The following is a 15051-nucleotide window of genomic DNA, read 5'->3' as shown; positions in this document are numbered from 1 at the left end:
GAGGAAGCCGAGTTGCTCAGGTTCTTTCTCTAACCTCCCCTGAAGCACCTCCACCCACCTGCGGCAGGCAAGCTGCCTGACTCCGAGGTGCAAAGGCCCGTCTAGAAGGGCCTGATCCTTTTCAGCACCTCCTTCGTCTCCCTTTCCTCACTCTGCCACTCAGGTTAGTTGTATTTTACCTTTTATAATTTCACACCTACTTTCTCATACACGTTTGAGAGAGCAGAGCATGAGCAGGGAAGGGGCAGAGAGAATCCCAAGCTGGCTCTGCACTGTCAGCACAGAGCCCGATGTGGGGTTCGATCTCACAAATTGGGCGATGATCGTGACCTGAGCCTAAATCAGGAGTTGTTTGCTCAACCAACTGAGCCACGCAGATACCCCTCACATTTTTAAAAATCTGCCCTGCAACTAGTTGGAGTTTGCTTCAACATCCCAATCTCTTCATTCATTATGTAAACATAAGGATTCGGGGCTGTAAGAATACTGCATTAAGTACCCTACTCCCGGGCCCTACATCATAGGGCGTTTATTGCTAACTTTTGACCAGGGAAGTACGCTCTTTTTCCCGGCTGAATGCTACAGTAGTGCTTTGAGTCAGATGTTAAAGGCCTCATCTTCCTCAGAGCCCCTTCCTCTTTCTGGTGACGCTGCCCCAACCCTGCAAACTCCAGCCTTTATCTGTCACTTCAGTCTGCCAGTACACTCCTTATCCTGTACTTACTACCTGAGATGTTTATCACAAATGACCTCAGCCTCCTAGGTTTTCGTGTTGAAAGTAACTTTTCTTCTCCCGTGCCTGGTGTCACAGTTTGAAGTGTGTTCCCCTAAAATTCATTTATGGAAGTCCTAACCCCCAGCACCTCCGGATGTGATTGTACTTGGAGATACGACTTTTAGATGGGGTTGAGTTAAAGTTAGGCCCTTTGGGTGGGCCCGAATCCACTCCTGACTACCATCCTTATCAAAAGAGGGAATTTGAGTTGAAGAAAGGTACAAAGAACTGGAAAGGGACACATGTCTTATCTAGTGTTACCTCTTTTTTTTTTTTAAGTTTATTTATTTTGAGAGAGAATGTGAGCAGGGGAAGGGCAGTGACTGGGAGAGGGAATCCCAAGCAGGCCCCATGCTCTCAGCATGGAGCCTGATCCAGAGCTCGAACCCATGAACCGTGAGATCATGACTTGAGCCGAAACCAAGAGTCAGTTGCTTAAACAACTGAGCCACCCAGGTGCCCCTCTAGTGTTACCTTTAATGATAACCAAAGAAGACTTCTGTTCTAGGCAATTTTTGCTTATTTAAATCCATCTAGTGTGGGACTTTTTTGTCTTTGTTACTAGTTCTCTGCTGCTGCCCTTGCTTTAGCAGAGCCTATAAATGCTGGCTCTCTCTGGTTAGGGGCTGCATGTATAAATTCTTGGGGGGCTCTTTGGGGCCAGGAGGTCTTCCTGTTGTACAGATTACCTAAGTGGGAGGTCTGTTTCAACTCCACCTCTTCCAAACTCCCCTCTGTTCCCCATCCCAGTGGGACAGTCTTATTTCAGATGTTTGACCTCAGTAAGACACTGGCAAGAAGGCACAAGGCCAATTACTTTAGATGATGCCTCTGCTTGAGTACGGGAAACTTACCATCCTTGTCCTAAGAACCTGGGGAAACAGGTCCTTCACCATCTCCTGCTGTCTCCTTTGATACCTTTTGCCAACTCTCACCCTGCTCAAAAAAGCTATTTCCTTTTTGGCAGGCACTTACAATTTGCAATTTGCAAAATTTGGGGATAGGCAAGACAGAAAAAGGTTGTGAGCTGTGAGACTGGGGAGGGGTGAACTAGCCAGAGATTACTAAGGGTGAAGAGAGGGTGTGGCATGAGAGAAGTAAGTAAGGATCTAAAAGAAAGTATGTTGGGGGCAAGAGAAAAAACATCTTGTATGAAACATCCTGAATCAGATGGACCTGTGTTTCTTAGACCATGAGCCCTCACTTCCCTTTGTGAACTTGGCAGACTGACTCTTGAGTTTGTTTCCTGGTCTGCAAATGACCACATGATCCGCTTTATAATACCGTTGAGATGAATGAGATTGTATACACCTGCACCTCCATCCACCCCCACTTCACATGTATAAAATGTTTAATAGTTCTGACTTTTTATTTGCAAGGTATTTTCTTTTTCCCCCGGCATTTGGGAAGTTGGCAGGCACCCAGAAGAAAGAGGAGATTCTAATCTTAAGCAGCCGAAGAGGTAACCTTGTAGCTATAGATGGTAAGAGGGCATAGTTTCCCCAGGTTTTATTGAACGATAGGTGGATGACTTTTCCCCTGCACTGGTTAAGTGGGCCTAAAAAGTTGAACAAGTTCAGCTATTTTTATTAACATAGACTTTAATCAAACAAAACCACTCATGAGATGAAGGAAATTCTTCGCAAAGTTATACTAAAAAACAATCATTCCAGATTTAGTTAGGTTAAACCCCTAACTAAAAATAAATTAAATCCAGTTACAATAGCAACAACGATAATTAAAACCAAGCAAAACCTGCTATTAGAGATTTTAGAGCCCTCATCCTTATAGAACACAATTTCACTGCAGGAAAAGAAAATCAAAACTCTCTATGAATTATAATGAGGTTCTGCCTCAATATTATAATATTGTTAATATTCAAGTTCGTCAAAAGCAAATGGAAACACAAGTCCAGATATAGGTGGATATACTTTTAATAAATGGAAAACGAGTGTTCAACATTATGTCCTTTGTGTGGGAGCAAGCATCCTGTACACAATGACTTACTTAGCTACGTACAATATATTAAGATAATGTATAATACATATTTGACTCAGAGAGTGTTACATGTTAACACTTTATAAGATGAGTCTTCTAGCCAAATGGCTCAGCAGCTTTCATCTGTTAGTAAGGCACTGCATGTTTTCCCCCACAATCTGTGTCATTTAAATTGAAGAAGTTGATCTTGTGTGCTGGTAGGTATGCCTGAAGAGCCATCTTTGAGACTCACATACACTCTTGGACCCTTGGCCATGCAACAAGAAAGCATTCCTTATACCCAACCAAATCAAAGCATGGGCGACATTTAGCTTAATTTATTTTTTATTTTTATTTTTTTTGGCAAAAGCTTATAGATAGGTGTTTTTCTCATGCTTCAGCACCAGGCGTTGGGAAAGTATGCGTGTGGGTCCAGTCCTGTCTATGCCTGCTGTTTTTGTAAATTAAGTTTTGTTGGAACACAAACGTGCCATTTATTATTGTCTACGGCTGCTTTTGTGCTACCAAGGTGGAGTCGAGTAGTTGTAACAGGCACCATAAAACCAGTATGGCTTAAAATATCTACTATCTGGCCCTTTATAGGAAATATTGCAAGGAGTCTGGTGAGAAGCATCCAATGCCACAAAAGAGTGGGGGGCAAGGCACAGTCTGGCAACAGACATCTTCCCAGTGACCTGGTGTGGTATCCAGGTACCATTTGTTGGCCCAGTGAATCCTGGGATTTGCTTTGTCTATTGAGGGAAAAATGGATTCCTTTAAAAGTAGCTTAACCATGTTCAAAGTTGTCAAAGTTTGTAAGCTTTTCATCCAGATTTGCCCAGAACTGGAAATGCCCTACCCATATTTTATTTTCAAGATAAACTGAATAATCACAATAAGTTATAGAAGATTATGCTTTTTAACACAGCCTAGTTACTCTTACACGGATCATTGGAATTTTCACTTTGTAACACTAGCTTGGACACCGTGGAGAAACCAGATGATTGGACTGATTTTTCATTTCATTTGTTAGACAGCTCTTTCTCCTCTGTATCTCTGGCTCCTCAATAAGCAGGACTGGATTTGATTATTAATTCTGGACTTGACCCAGCCCAGAATTTCACTGCATGATTATCAGAGACAAATATGAAGTCCCCATCATGCAGAGAAGGGTGCCTGCCTGCAAGGTTATGTGTGTGGGGTCCAGTGGCGAGGTCTGATGTCAAGTTCACTGATGATCTTCAAAGCGGTCTTAGGAGAAGGAAACAGCAACAAGCAACTCAAGGGAAAGAAGACATTGGGTTTGGGTTTGACTCTCAAAGTTACGTTTAATGAAGAAATCAATGACATCAGGTGAGTGAGCTCTGGTCATTAGGTATTTCTTCGTGTTGTTTTTGGTTCTCAAAAATAAACACCAAGTGCAAATCCTTGGGAATAAGACCCACTCCTGCTACCTCCCTTCTGTGAATAGATTAGTGATAAATGAGCAGTGGAATAAAGATTGTATTAGGGGAGAAAAGAGGATTCTGGTAGAAATAAGATCAGAGGTTCCCTTTGCATCTGTCAAAGTGTTTTAGAGTGCATCTGTCTTAGAGTGTTTTCTGAACCCTCTAAATCAGACTCTTGTACAGAAAGTGGATACAGTTTATATTTTCATGCTCTGTGGGTTCATTTCACAATCGAACTTCCTCCAGAAGTTAGGGCATTTAACATCTCATAAACCCCAGAATACTATAAAGTATTGTGATTCTCTTAACTTTGTCCAGACACAAGAAGCCAGACCGTATTTTATTTAGGTGCTGACAGAACTATTTGTTTAAAATAACAATTTCAAGTAATTTAGCGATCATAAAAATTAGAATGAAATACCAATTTAATCTCCTCATGTACCTCCTTGCAAATGTAAGACAAAGCAGAGATTTAAATCTTTTAATAGCTTGTGTAACAACTGTGGTTTTGGTGTATCTCAAAGGTGGCATTATTTTAAATTATAAAAGATTTTGTATGCTTGAAATCCTAGGAAAAGGAAAAAAAAACCAAGTTTAAGTATAATGTATTCATTCATATTTAAAGAAATAAGTACATTTTATGAGTATAAAGCTACATGCACTATGAGAATCTTACAGGTACAACCCAGCATATATTTAACTAACTCTATTTTGCGGGGAATTAAATAAATACTAGGAGACAAGATCTTTGAAACTTTGCCTAAAGAGTAAGGAAGTAAATGTGGGAGTTAGAGCAGGAGAAATCTTATTTGCTAGGGGTATACTATTGGTATCGACAGGGTGGAGGTTGGGTGCTGCTAAGCATTCTATAATGCACAGTACAGCCCCCCCAGCCAAGAATTCTACAAAATTGTAAGATTTCATTATAGAAGAATTCATAGAAGAAATTACAAATATAATGGGGTGTGTAGGTGGCTCAGTCAACTAAGTGTCCAACTCTTGATTTTGGCTCAGGTCATGATCCCACAGTTCATGAATTCGAGCCCTGTGTTGGGCTCTATGGTGACAGTGCGGAGCCTGCTTGGGATTCTCTCTCTCTGGCTCTCTCAAAATAAATAAATAAAGCTTAAAAAAAAATCACAACATAAGAATTATAAGAAATTGTCAGTAATGCCAAGACCAAGAAATTCTGCTCTGGGGCAAATTGGAGGCTCGACAATTGGAGGCTCGACTTCTCAGTGGATGAGGGCAACTGAGAGGAAGACAGTGAAAAAAAAAAATAAAAGGTTTTTGCTCTTCTGACTCCACCACAAAATATCTTTAAAAAAAACTTTTTTTAATGTTTATTTTATTTTTGAGAGAGACAGAGCATGAGCGGGGGAGGGGCGGAGAGAGGGAGACACAGAATCCGAAGGAGGCTCCAGGCTCCCAGCTGTCAGCACAGAGCCTGACGTGGGGCTCGAATCCACGAACTGTGAGATCATGACCTGAGCCAAAATCGGACGCCCAACTGACTGAGCCACCCAGGTGCCCCACAAAGTGTCTCTTACTGTTTGGTAGGATGCGATTATTTTATTCCACATTTAAGGAGTATTTTCTAGAAATTATAGGAGTTACATATTGCTTTCTATAAATATGGAGTTATAGACTGCTTACCTACTAATGAAAATATGATTTTGGCGTAGTAAACCACAAATAAAGTGACTTCTATGATGGAGTTTGGAGTAGACAATTTTAGAAAATCAAATTTTGGCAGAAAACAAGAATCCATGCAGCAGTGCGTGGGTCATAAAGTTCATATCCATGAGGATCACTTATCTGTTTAAAATACGTGTCCACTGCCTACCGCAAGCTCTACAAATAGGATACCTAAGAGGATCCCTGCCGGAGTGCCAAGGAATTCAAAAAACCCATGCTCTGTTTCTCAAGAAAGCGCTTAGACCTCTAAAAACATTGAAAACCTTCCTTCCTTCCTTCCCGCATTCCTGAAAAATAATCCAGAAGGTTGAATATCCATGCAGAGAGCTACAAAGTCTGAGCAATGATGGTATTTACTGCTTCACTCTAGTATTGATGAATGCAAAAGGGTCCAATTTATGTTGCCTAAACCATCTGAGTTAGATAATTATTGCATCTCCTCAGGGATTTCTAGAATGTGCCTTTCAGTATTAGCAGAGGATCTTCCATATCCCTAAATTTTCCAACTTCTCTGTATAACCAAAGGAGAGTCCTGGAATCACAGATCTGTTGGAAGCCATCTGCTGAGGCAAGCTGACAAGAGTCAAGGTCCCTGAATCCAGCGCTACCACTGTAATCCTATGAGAACTTGTGTCTTAATGTTCTTATCTATGAAATGGAGCTGATAATACCAGACTTAATGATGCTAAGAAGGCTGACTAATAATAGCAAACATCATGAAAGAAAATTATGGTATGGCAAAGCCCCGACTGGTCTACAAATGCTGGGCAACTTTATCATACCGTCCTAGACAGAGGATGGAAACTAACATTTACTCAGCTCCCTCTAAAGACCAGTAATAATAAAAAAAATAATAATAAATAAATAAATAAATAAATAAATACCAGTAATAGACACTAGCACAAAGTATATTAAAAGTCAAAATTCATCATTTCTGTACAATCACTTCATTTCCCTGCCCCATTTCCCAAACACATCTGGTCTATAAATATGCTTTAAACATACTCACATTTTCACTCATTGTGGTGGCTTTAGATGCAGAATTACTTCTCCTGTTTATAGAATATAAAAGACAGTATTAAAAAAAAAAAAAAGGCCAGCAATCCCAACTGAATTTCTTCTGTTTGTAGACAAATTTCACAGAGAAAGCCGTGCAGCAAGGGATTGGCCCGGGAAACCCTAGGTATCTCATTGTAGCCCTAGGACTAAAGATTTCTGTGGATTATGTGAACAGAAACTCACTCACTTTTCACTTACCGATTTTTTAACATTTAGCATTTTGAAAGCTTGATCAATTATCATCAAAGTCCACTTTTTCCCATGGGAAGAAAGCTTTACACAGTAACTAGGGTTCTAGTCATCTGTTGTAGGCTGAACTGTATTCCCCTCAAAAATTCATGCTAAAGTCCCAGCTACCAGTACCTCAAAATGTGACTGTATTTGGAGATGGAGACTTTAAAATGGTAGTTAAATTCAAATAAGGTCATCAGGGTGGGCCCTAATCCAATATGGCTGGCGGCCTTATGGGAAGAGTAAATTCAGACACAAACACAGGCAGACAGAAGACAAGGTGAAGACAGAGAGAAGACTATCTATAAGCCAAGGAGAGAGGTCTGAAAGAGATCCTTCCCTTGTCGTCCTCAGAAGGAACCAACCTTGCGGTCACCTTGATCTGGATCCCTCCAGAAGTGTAAGAAAACAAATTTCTGTTTAAGCCACTCAGTCTGTGGCACTTTGTTACGGCAGCCCTAGCAAATTAATGTAACATCCAATTCATTATCCCCCAAATTTTGAGGGTGATGGATTTGACAAACGGCAAAAACGTATCTGGGAGTAAAGATATTGCCTCCCAGATTCCTACCTGCGTTAACAAAGACATCGTGATTGAAGAAAAGAATTACCTTCTCGCCATAGCAATGCCAGCCTTTCCCCTTGTATAGGATGATGCTGTCCAAAACCTCCCATTACTTTCTACCTTATTCAATGAAAGTGGAAGTCCCTACAATTGCCTAGGGTGGAATGCAGAGCGGCTATATCATCAGGCAACCTGTTTTCTGAACTTTCCCCCTTTGCTACTGCTATCCCTGATAACTTGGAGGTCATCTTGGACTTGTAGTGGCATATTATTAGACAGAGAGACCAGGGTTGAGTAGGAAGTCTGGGAACAGGAAATCAAAGGCAGCTAAGTCTTCAAAATGACTTAGAAGATGAGCAAGTATCTGAGGCCACGCAGCTGAGAGTAGAGGGGAATGACCATAGATCTGGGTTGGGTCTGCCACTTCCACGTACACAGAACGGACCGTCACAGATCAAGTGCACGTAAACTTGGTGATCTCTGATTCCTAGATTTCTAATCCTAGTTAACATATGTCCCCCAAACTCCAGGTTTATACATTCTGTTACTTACTAATATCTCTTTTTGGAAGCTTAGTAGGCATCTCAAATATTAAAATTCCAAAACATTCAGACCTTCCCATCTAAGCCCCCCAAACCTGCTCCCCCTGAAGTCTTACACATTTCAGTAAATGGTAACTCTATTCTTCTCAGATCCTTGGAGCTATCTTTGATTTTTCTTTTTCTCCCATATCCACATCCAACAAATCAGTAAATTGTTTAAAATATATCCAGAATCCTATCATTTCTCAACATCTCCAACACCATCGCTTTGGAACCAGCCACCATTTTCTCTCGGCTAGATTACTGGGTAGTTTCCTAACTGGTCTCCCTGCTTTCTCCACTCTATGTCACCTTATAGTTTATTCCTCACAGAACAGCTAATGTGAGCTTCTAAGAATTAAGTAACAGGATACTACTCCCTCATTCAAAACCTTCCAGCGACTTCCCATCTTACTCAGAATCAAAGTCAAACTCCTCACAACTGCCCGGAAGGGGCTGCATGTAATCTGGCCTCCATTACTTTTGTGCATCCCCTCTCTCCATTGTCCTCAATCTGTTTCAGCCACACCAATCCCCTCGATATGCCTCAGATACTCCAGGCAAGCCGGGCCTCAAGACCTTTCCATCCGTTCTTTCTCCTCTGCCTGAATGCTCTTCTCATGGGTATCAGACAGATTTCTGCTCCTTCGGGTCTTTCTCAAATATCACTTCATCAGTGAGGCCCTTCCTAACCACCCTAAAGGACAGTCTCCACTCCCACCCTGTGCATTCTCTTACCCGCTTTAGTTTTCGCCATAATACTATGACAATCTGACAAACTGCAGAGTTTACATTTGTGTGTATTGTCCATCTTTTTCAATGTAAGCTCCGTGAGGCAGAGAGTTATTTGGTCTGTTTTGTTCACTGCCGTATTGCCATTCCCTAGGACAGGGTTGGGCACAAAATAAGTATTCAATTAAATGTGAAAATGCTGTTAAGTAAAAATTTATTTGAAATTTTTCAATTTAGCAAAATACAGCAAATATATTTTCCAAAGTAGTACTACGGAAATGCCTACAGGGGCAAATTAGTGACTACATTTCTTCTCTAGGTAACTGAGCAACATTGACAGATAGGCATGAGGCATGAGGTGGGATGTATTTCTTGATAAGTATGAGTCACTTCCATAGGATACTTCACAACCAACTTTTCATGTTTGACTTGAAACAGATGATTAATGGAAAATTAGTTGAGGTGGGGGAAAGGCATGCATTTAAGAAAGTATACTTACTGGAACGAGGTCTCTTCTACAAAAGAATAAGTGTATATCATTAATGCAAGAGTTAATATGGTATGATGCAGATTAATATATTAATATATTAATATAAAATATATTAATATATTAATATAAAAGTGAGTTTAGGCTTAATTTCTTTTTCTCAATCTTGATTCTCTCTTGTTATATCCGTACTTTCTAATCAAGGTTGGCAAACATTTTCTGTAAAGGGCCACGAGGCAAATATTTAAGCTTTGTAGGCCAATAGGTAAAACTGAGGATATTATGTAGGTACTTGTATAATAAGAGAGACCAAGTTTCCAAAAATTTTTATTAATAAAATTCAACATATAAAAATAATCAAAGTCTTAAGTATAGGTCTATTAATTGGAAGACTAGAATTCTTCTTTGGGGAGGGAATAACATTTCTCTTAATTAAGATTCAAAGTTAGTGTTCCTTGTTATCAAACAGATTGCAAATGTTCATTTGTAAAAACCATTTTTAGCTTGTGGGCCACAGAAAACCAGGTGGCAGGCCGGATATGGTCCACAGGTCATAGTTTGCCAATTCTTATCGGAAATGCAAGCAAGTTTAAGAAAATGATCCTCTCGGATATGTTGTGGAGTAATATTCTTCACTAATGAATTCGTAATACCCAAGGAGAATCTTTAATTATTTTAAGAAAAATGTATTCACCAAGCCTCCAATAAAAACATTCAGACAGATACTTTTTACAAGGGGAGATAAAGATGGCAAGAATTCTGGAGTAATCTTATCTGTCTGTACTTTCACTGGTGGCCAGCAGGGGGACTCAGCTGGATTCCACGCAGAAAGTTCCATTTACACTAGTCTAAGATTGGAGCACTAAGCAAAAGAACTATTAATTCACAGAGCAGTTATTCTTAATTATAGGGAACATTCTTGAAACAATGCTCATGGAAACATTTTATGACATAGTATCTATTTATGGGTTAAGTTTTGTGTTGCATAAAATGTTTTTTAAACCTAAATTCTAAAATTAATGTTCACTGTGAAACAACGGGTCTAAAACTTGCTTATGCTATAAATGTACTATTCTGTTAAAAAGAAACTCTGCTTTCTACACTATTGCCAATGGACGCGATGAAGTTCTACAGCTTTTGAGCTCTCAGATAATTTTAAAGACCTGGAGTAGAGAAATATGTTAAGAGAATAAAACATTATTTTTTTAATAATTCATATTATAATCATTCATATCAAACATATTTTATCATCAAATGGGGGTTTGGAGTTATAAAAAGTCCAAACTTGAAGAAGTAAAAACTATGTGGGGCACTTAGGTGGCTCGGTAAGTGGTTAAACGCCCAACTCTTGATTTTCACTCCGGTCATGACTTCATGGTTCCTGAGATCAATCCTGGCATCAGGCTCTGCACTGACACTGGGGGGCCTGCTAGAGAGTCTCTCTCTTTGCCCCCCCCCACTTGTTTTTATTGAATAATTCTCTTGTATATACAGTGGTGCTAAATTTGATATTCCACATTCCACTGTTCGACGCTGATAGAATATTTCACTGAAACTTCTTATGATAAAAGTGGAAATCAATTTACATCTTGAGATATGTAATTCCTAACGTAAAGAGATCTTAAATACATGTAAATATACTGGAAATATCCATGGATGTTGACTATCTCCCAGTAAGTGCTGCGGCATTACGCCACTCCAGGGCACCTCTCACATATTCTGTGGTGTTTCCTGAATGTTCCGATCAGGCAGCTCTGCCTTTTGTCCCTATGTTTGCCAAAGTGCTTCATAACTCACCTACATGTCATGTTGAACACTTTCTTCTGCAGAAAAACCAATGAAAAATAGTATCTAGGGTTTGTTAGAACTAATTGGGAGAAACAATGTCTCATAAGAAAACTATATCCACCGGAAGTTGTCTAGCAAAGAAGGGTGAAATCCACTTACTTGAAAAGTAGCCTTTCCTCTGAGCATAGCACACACCAAGGCCACAAACAGAAATCACAAAGGCCACACCTACTACAGCTGCTATGATGCCACGTATGTTGAGATTGTCTGGAATGCAAAATAAACCATGCATGAATTTGGGTCAAACAGACAGACAGATGTAGTTATTGAATTGAAAAAAAAAATCACAAAAGCTCCCCTTGGCTTCTATACCATAAACATGGATAGTTTCATGCTGTTAAAGCCTGTTCAATTGACTCACTTCCAGGACAAGGTTCAAAACTGCTTGAAAATATTAACAGAATTAAGTTGTGAGGGGCACCTGGGTGACTCAGTCGGTTAAGCAGCTAACTCTTCGTTTCAGCTTAGGTCATGATCTCACTGTTCGTGGGATTGAGCCCCACCTCAGGGTCTGTGAAGGGCCCGCTTGGGATTCTCTCTCTCTCTCTCTCTCTCTCTCTCTCTGCCCCTCCCTCCCTTGCGCACACAATCTCTCTCTCTAAATAAATACACTTTAAAAAAAAAAGAATTGGGGTGCCTGGGTGACTCAGTCGGTTGGGCATCCGACTTCAGCTCAGGTCATGATCTCACAGTTTGTGAGTTTGAGCCCTGCATTGGGCTCTGTGCTGGCAGCTTGGAGCCTGGAGCCTGTTTCAGATTCTGTCTCTCTCTCTCTCTCTCTGCCCCTCCTCCGCTCACACCCTGTCTCTCTCTCTCCCTCTCTATCAAATAAACATTAAACAAATTTTTTAAATAAAAAAAATTAAGTTTTGCAAGAATCTTACATTTAAAGAAATTCTAGATTCAGAAATAATACGTATGGTATATTCTCTTGCAGTCATTTTAGAGGTAAAACTTCAAAAGATCAAATATCACACTGGAAGTGACCTTCAAAGTTCAGTGAATTCAAGTATTACACCATCACATACCCCCCAAATTCTACTTAAAATTCTTCTACATCATCATCTGTGTCAATTTCACCAATGCTGGAAAACTCAATCAGCTCCAAAGAAAGCTGTGCCACTGTTGTTCTATAAAACTAAGAATCAGTAACATCTTTCTTGAATTTAATCAGGCTTGTGTGTGTGTCCATATACACATATACACACCCACCTACATATATGCCATTAAGCTGTCATCCCATTAGGTTTAAAATGAACTAAACTCCCCAAGACTTTTTCCTGTTGTTATTAAGTCGTCTTCCCTCTAACCTAATACAATTGGATTTTTTGGAACTCGCTTTGAAATCACTACCATTGTTACGAACCTGCGAGGCTTTTTCAGATTCTGTTGTCCAAGAATTAGATTATTAACCTTTCAAGATTAATATTTATGTAACTGGGAACTGCCTCAAAAATACCCTCATTCAAGTAATTAATAAAATGATGATTATGATTTTGTTAGGGAAAGAACTATGGAAGAGGCTATTACACAACCCCCTTCATATAATAGGATCTATTACACCCTCTGGGTATGGGATCCAACTATGTGTGAATCCGTCTAAATATTTAATTTGGATCACATTTCTCCAGCTCATCCATAAGGATTTCATGAGCCTCACTCCTCTGTCATTTGGGTACTGCCTGTGTATTGATTAATATGTAGATTACGTATACATTTTAAAGGAACAATTCCTCAAAGGGTTCTTGTTTTTAAAAGCAAGTATTAATTAGCATGTGATTAAATAACTTGGAGAAAATTTTAGGTAGCATTTTCTCAACAGTAATTTTAGATATTTAAAAGCACCACACATTTGGGGAAAGATTTTTTTTAAAAGAAACATTATTTAAGTGAGTATGCTTATAAAACTCTCTGGTCTCAAGTTTTTTTTTTAATTTTTATTTATTTTTGAGAGAGAGAGAGAGAGAGAAAACGTAAGCAGGGGAGGGACAAAGAGAGAGGGAGACACAGAATCTGAAGCAGGCTCCAGTCTCTGAGCTGTCCACAGAGCCTGATGCGGGACTCAAACTCACTAACTGTGAGATTGTGACCTGAGCCGAAGTCGGACACTTAACCAACTGAGCCACCCAGGCACCCCACAAAATTTTTTTCTAATGCCAAGTGTTATTAATTTTCTCATATGTCTCTGATATGTTAACTGATTTTTTTAAGAAAGAAAAGTGGATACACCTTTTGAAAGGCTGAGTAATTTGACCAGAGTAGAAAACATTAATTATTGCTTGGTATAAACTCAATTCATTTTTAGGGTCAGCTGGCTGGCTCAATTGGTAGAGCATGTGACTCTTGATCTCAGGGTTGTAAGTTCGAGCCCCATGTTGGGTGTAGAGATTACTTAAAAGTAAAATCTTTTTTTTTATTTATTTTTTTTTTTTAAATTTTTTTTTTCAACGTTTATTTATTTTTGGGACAGAGAGAGACAGAGCATGAACGGGGGAGGGGCAGAGAGAGAGGGAGACACAGAATCGGAAACAGGCTCCAGGCTCTGAGCCATCAGCCCAGAGCCTGACGCGGGGCTCGAACTCACGGACCGCGAGATCGTGACCTGGCTGAAGTCGGACGCTTAACCGACTGCGCCACCCAGGCGCCCCTAAAAGTAAAATCTTAAACCAACAAACAAAACAACAACTCAGGAGCACCTTGGTGGCTCAGTTGGTTAAGCATCTGACTTTGGCTTAGGTCATGATCTCACGGTTCATGAGTTCGAGCCCCACTTTGGGCTCTGTGCTGGCAGCTCAGAGCCTGGAGCCTGCTTTGAATTCTGTGTTTCCCTCCCTTTCTCTGCCCTCCCCCTCTAAAAAAATTTTAAAAAATAAACTCAGTTCAATTTTGCTTAAGTATTCAGAGGTCAATGAGATCCAGCTATTTATTTACTTAAAACAATAGAGGAGGGGTGCCTGGGTGGCTCAGTCAGTTAAGCATCCGACTCTTGATATTGGCTCAGGTCATGATCTCATGGTTCGTGGGTTCGAGCCCAAAGTCGGGCTTTGTGCTAACAGCAAGGAGCCTGGTTGGGATTTTCTCTCTCCTCTCTCACTGCCCCTTCCTTTCAAAAATAAATAAATAAACTTTAAAAATAAAATAATCTTTATAAAAATAGCAGAGAGGGAATATCCACAGTATTCAGAGTCTTTTTTTCTTTTTCTTTAAGTTTATTTATTTATTTATTTAGAGAGAAATAAATTTATTTAGTGAGACAGAGGGAGAGAGAGAGAATCCCAAGCAGAGGGAGAGAGAGAGAGTTTGACGTGGGCCTCAAACTCACAAACTGTGAGATCATGACCTGAGCTGAAGTCAGACGCTTAACTGACTGCATCACTCAGGCACCCTACAATATTCATAATCTAAGGCAAAATGAAATTAATAGGGGAAAAAATCCACAATAATCATAATCTAAGGCAAATTGGTAACTAAATGAAACTCCTTAGAACCAAACTGTATCTACTATTTTCTTTGCAGTAGTCAAAGAATGTGGTATCTGTGGAGTTTTCAACCTCAAGGTTATTATCTGACAAAAATCCGTCTTACAGTTTGACAGTGAATTTGACATCTAACAACGACAAAAAAAAAAAAAAAGTCTTCTCCTGTAAGAC

The 15051-nt window shown here is 39.8% G+C and overlaps 1 protein-coding gene across 1 annotated transcript in view; it reads right to left on the bottom strand.

Moving 5' to 3' along the window:
- Positions 1 to 4735: 4735 nt before the first annotated feature.
- Positions 4736 to 15051, bottom strand: part of JAM2 (junctional adhesion molecule 2) — a 49761-nt gene continuing 39445 nt past the window's right edge. Inside the window, exons 7-10 of the mRNA XM_047100467.1 lie at positions 11501 to 11608; positions 9566 to 9581; positions 6908 to 6950; positions 4736 to 4768 (exon numbers count right to left, since the gene is read on the bottom strand). Of these exons, the coding sequence (XP_046956423.1) occupies positions 4736 to 4768; positions 6908 to 6950; positions 9566 to 9581; positions 11501 to 11608 (200 nt within the window). The remainder of the gene's footprint in view (positions 4769 to 6907; positions 6951 to 9565; positions 9582 to 11500; positions 11609 to 15051) is intronic.

Source organism: Lynx rufus, unplaced genomic scaffold (genome assembly GCF_022079265.1).
Source record: "Lynx rufus isolate CCGP_SWC_20201006 ecotype Redwood Valley unplaced genomic scaffold, mLynRuf1.p SCAF_5, whole genome shotgun sequence".
In the NCBI taxonomy this organism is placed as follows: Eukaryota; Metazoa; Chordata; class Mammalia; order Carnivora; family Felidae; genus Lynx; species Lynx rufus.
This window is presented reverse-complemented; position numbering and strand designations above follow the sequence as displayed.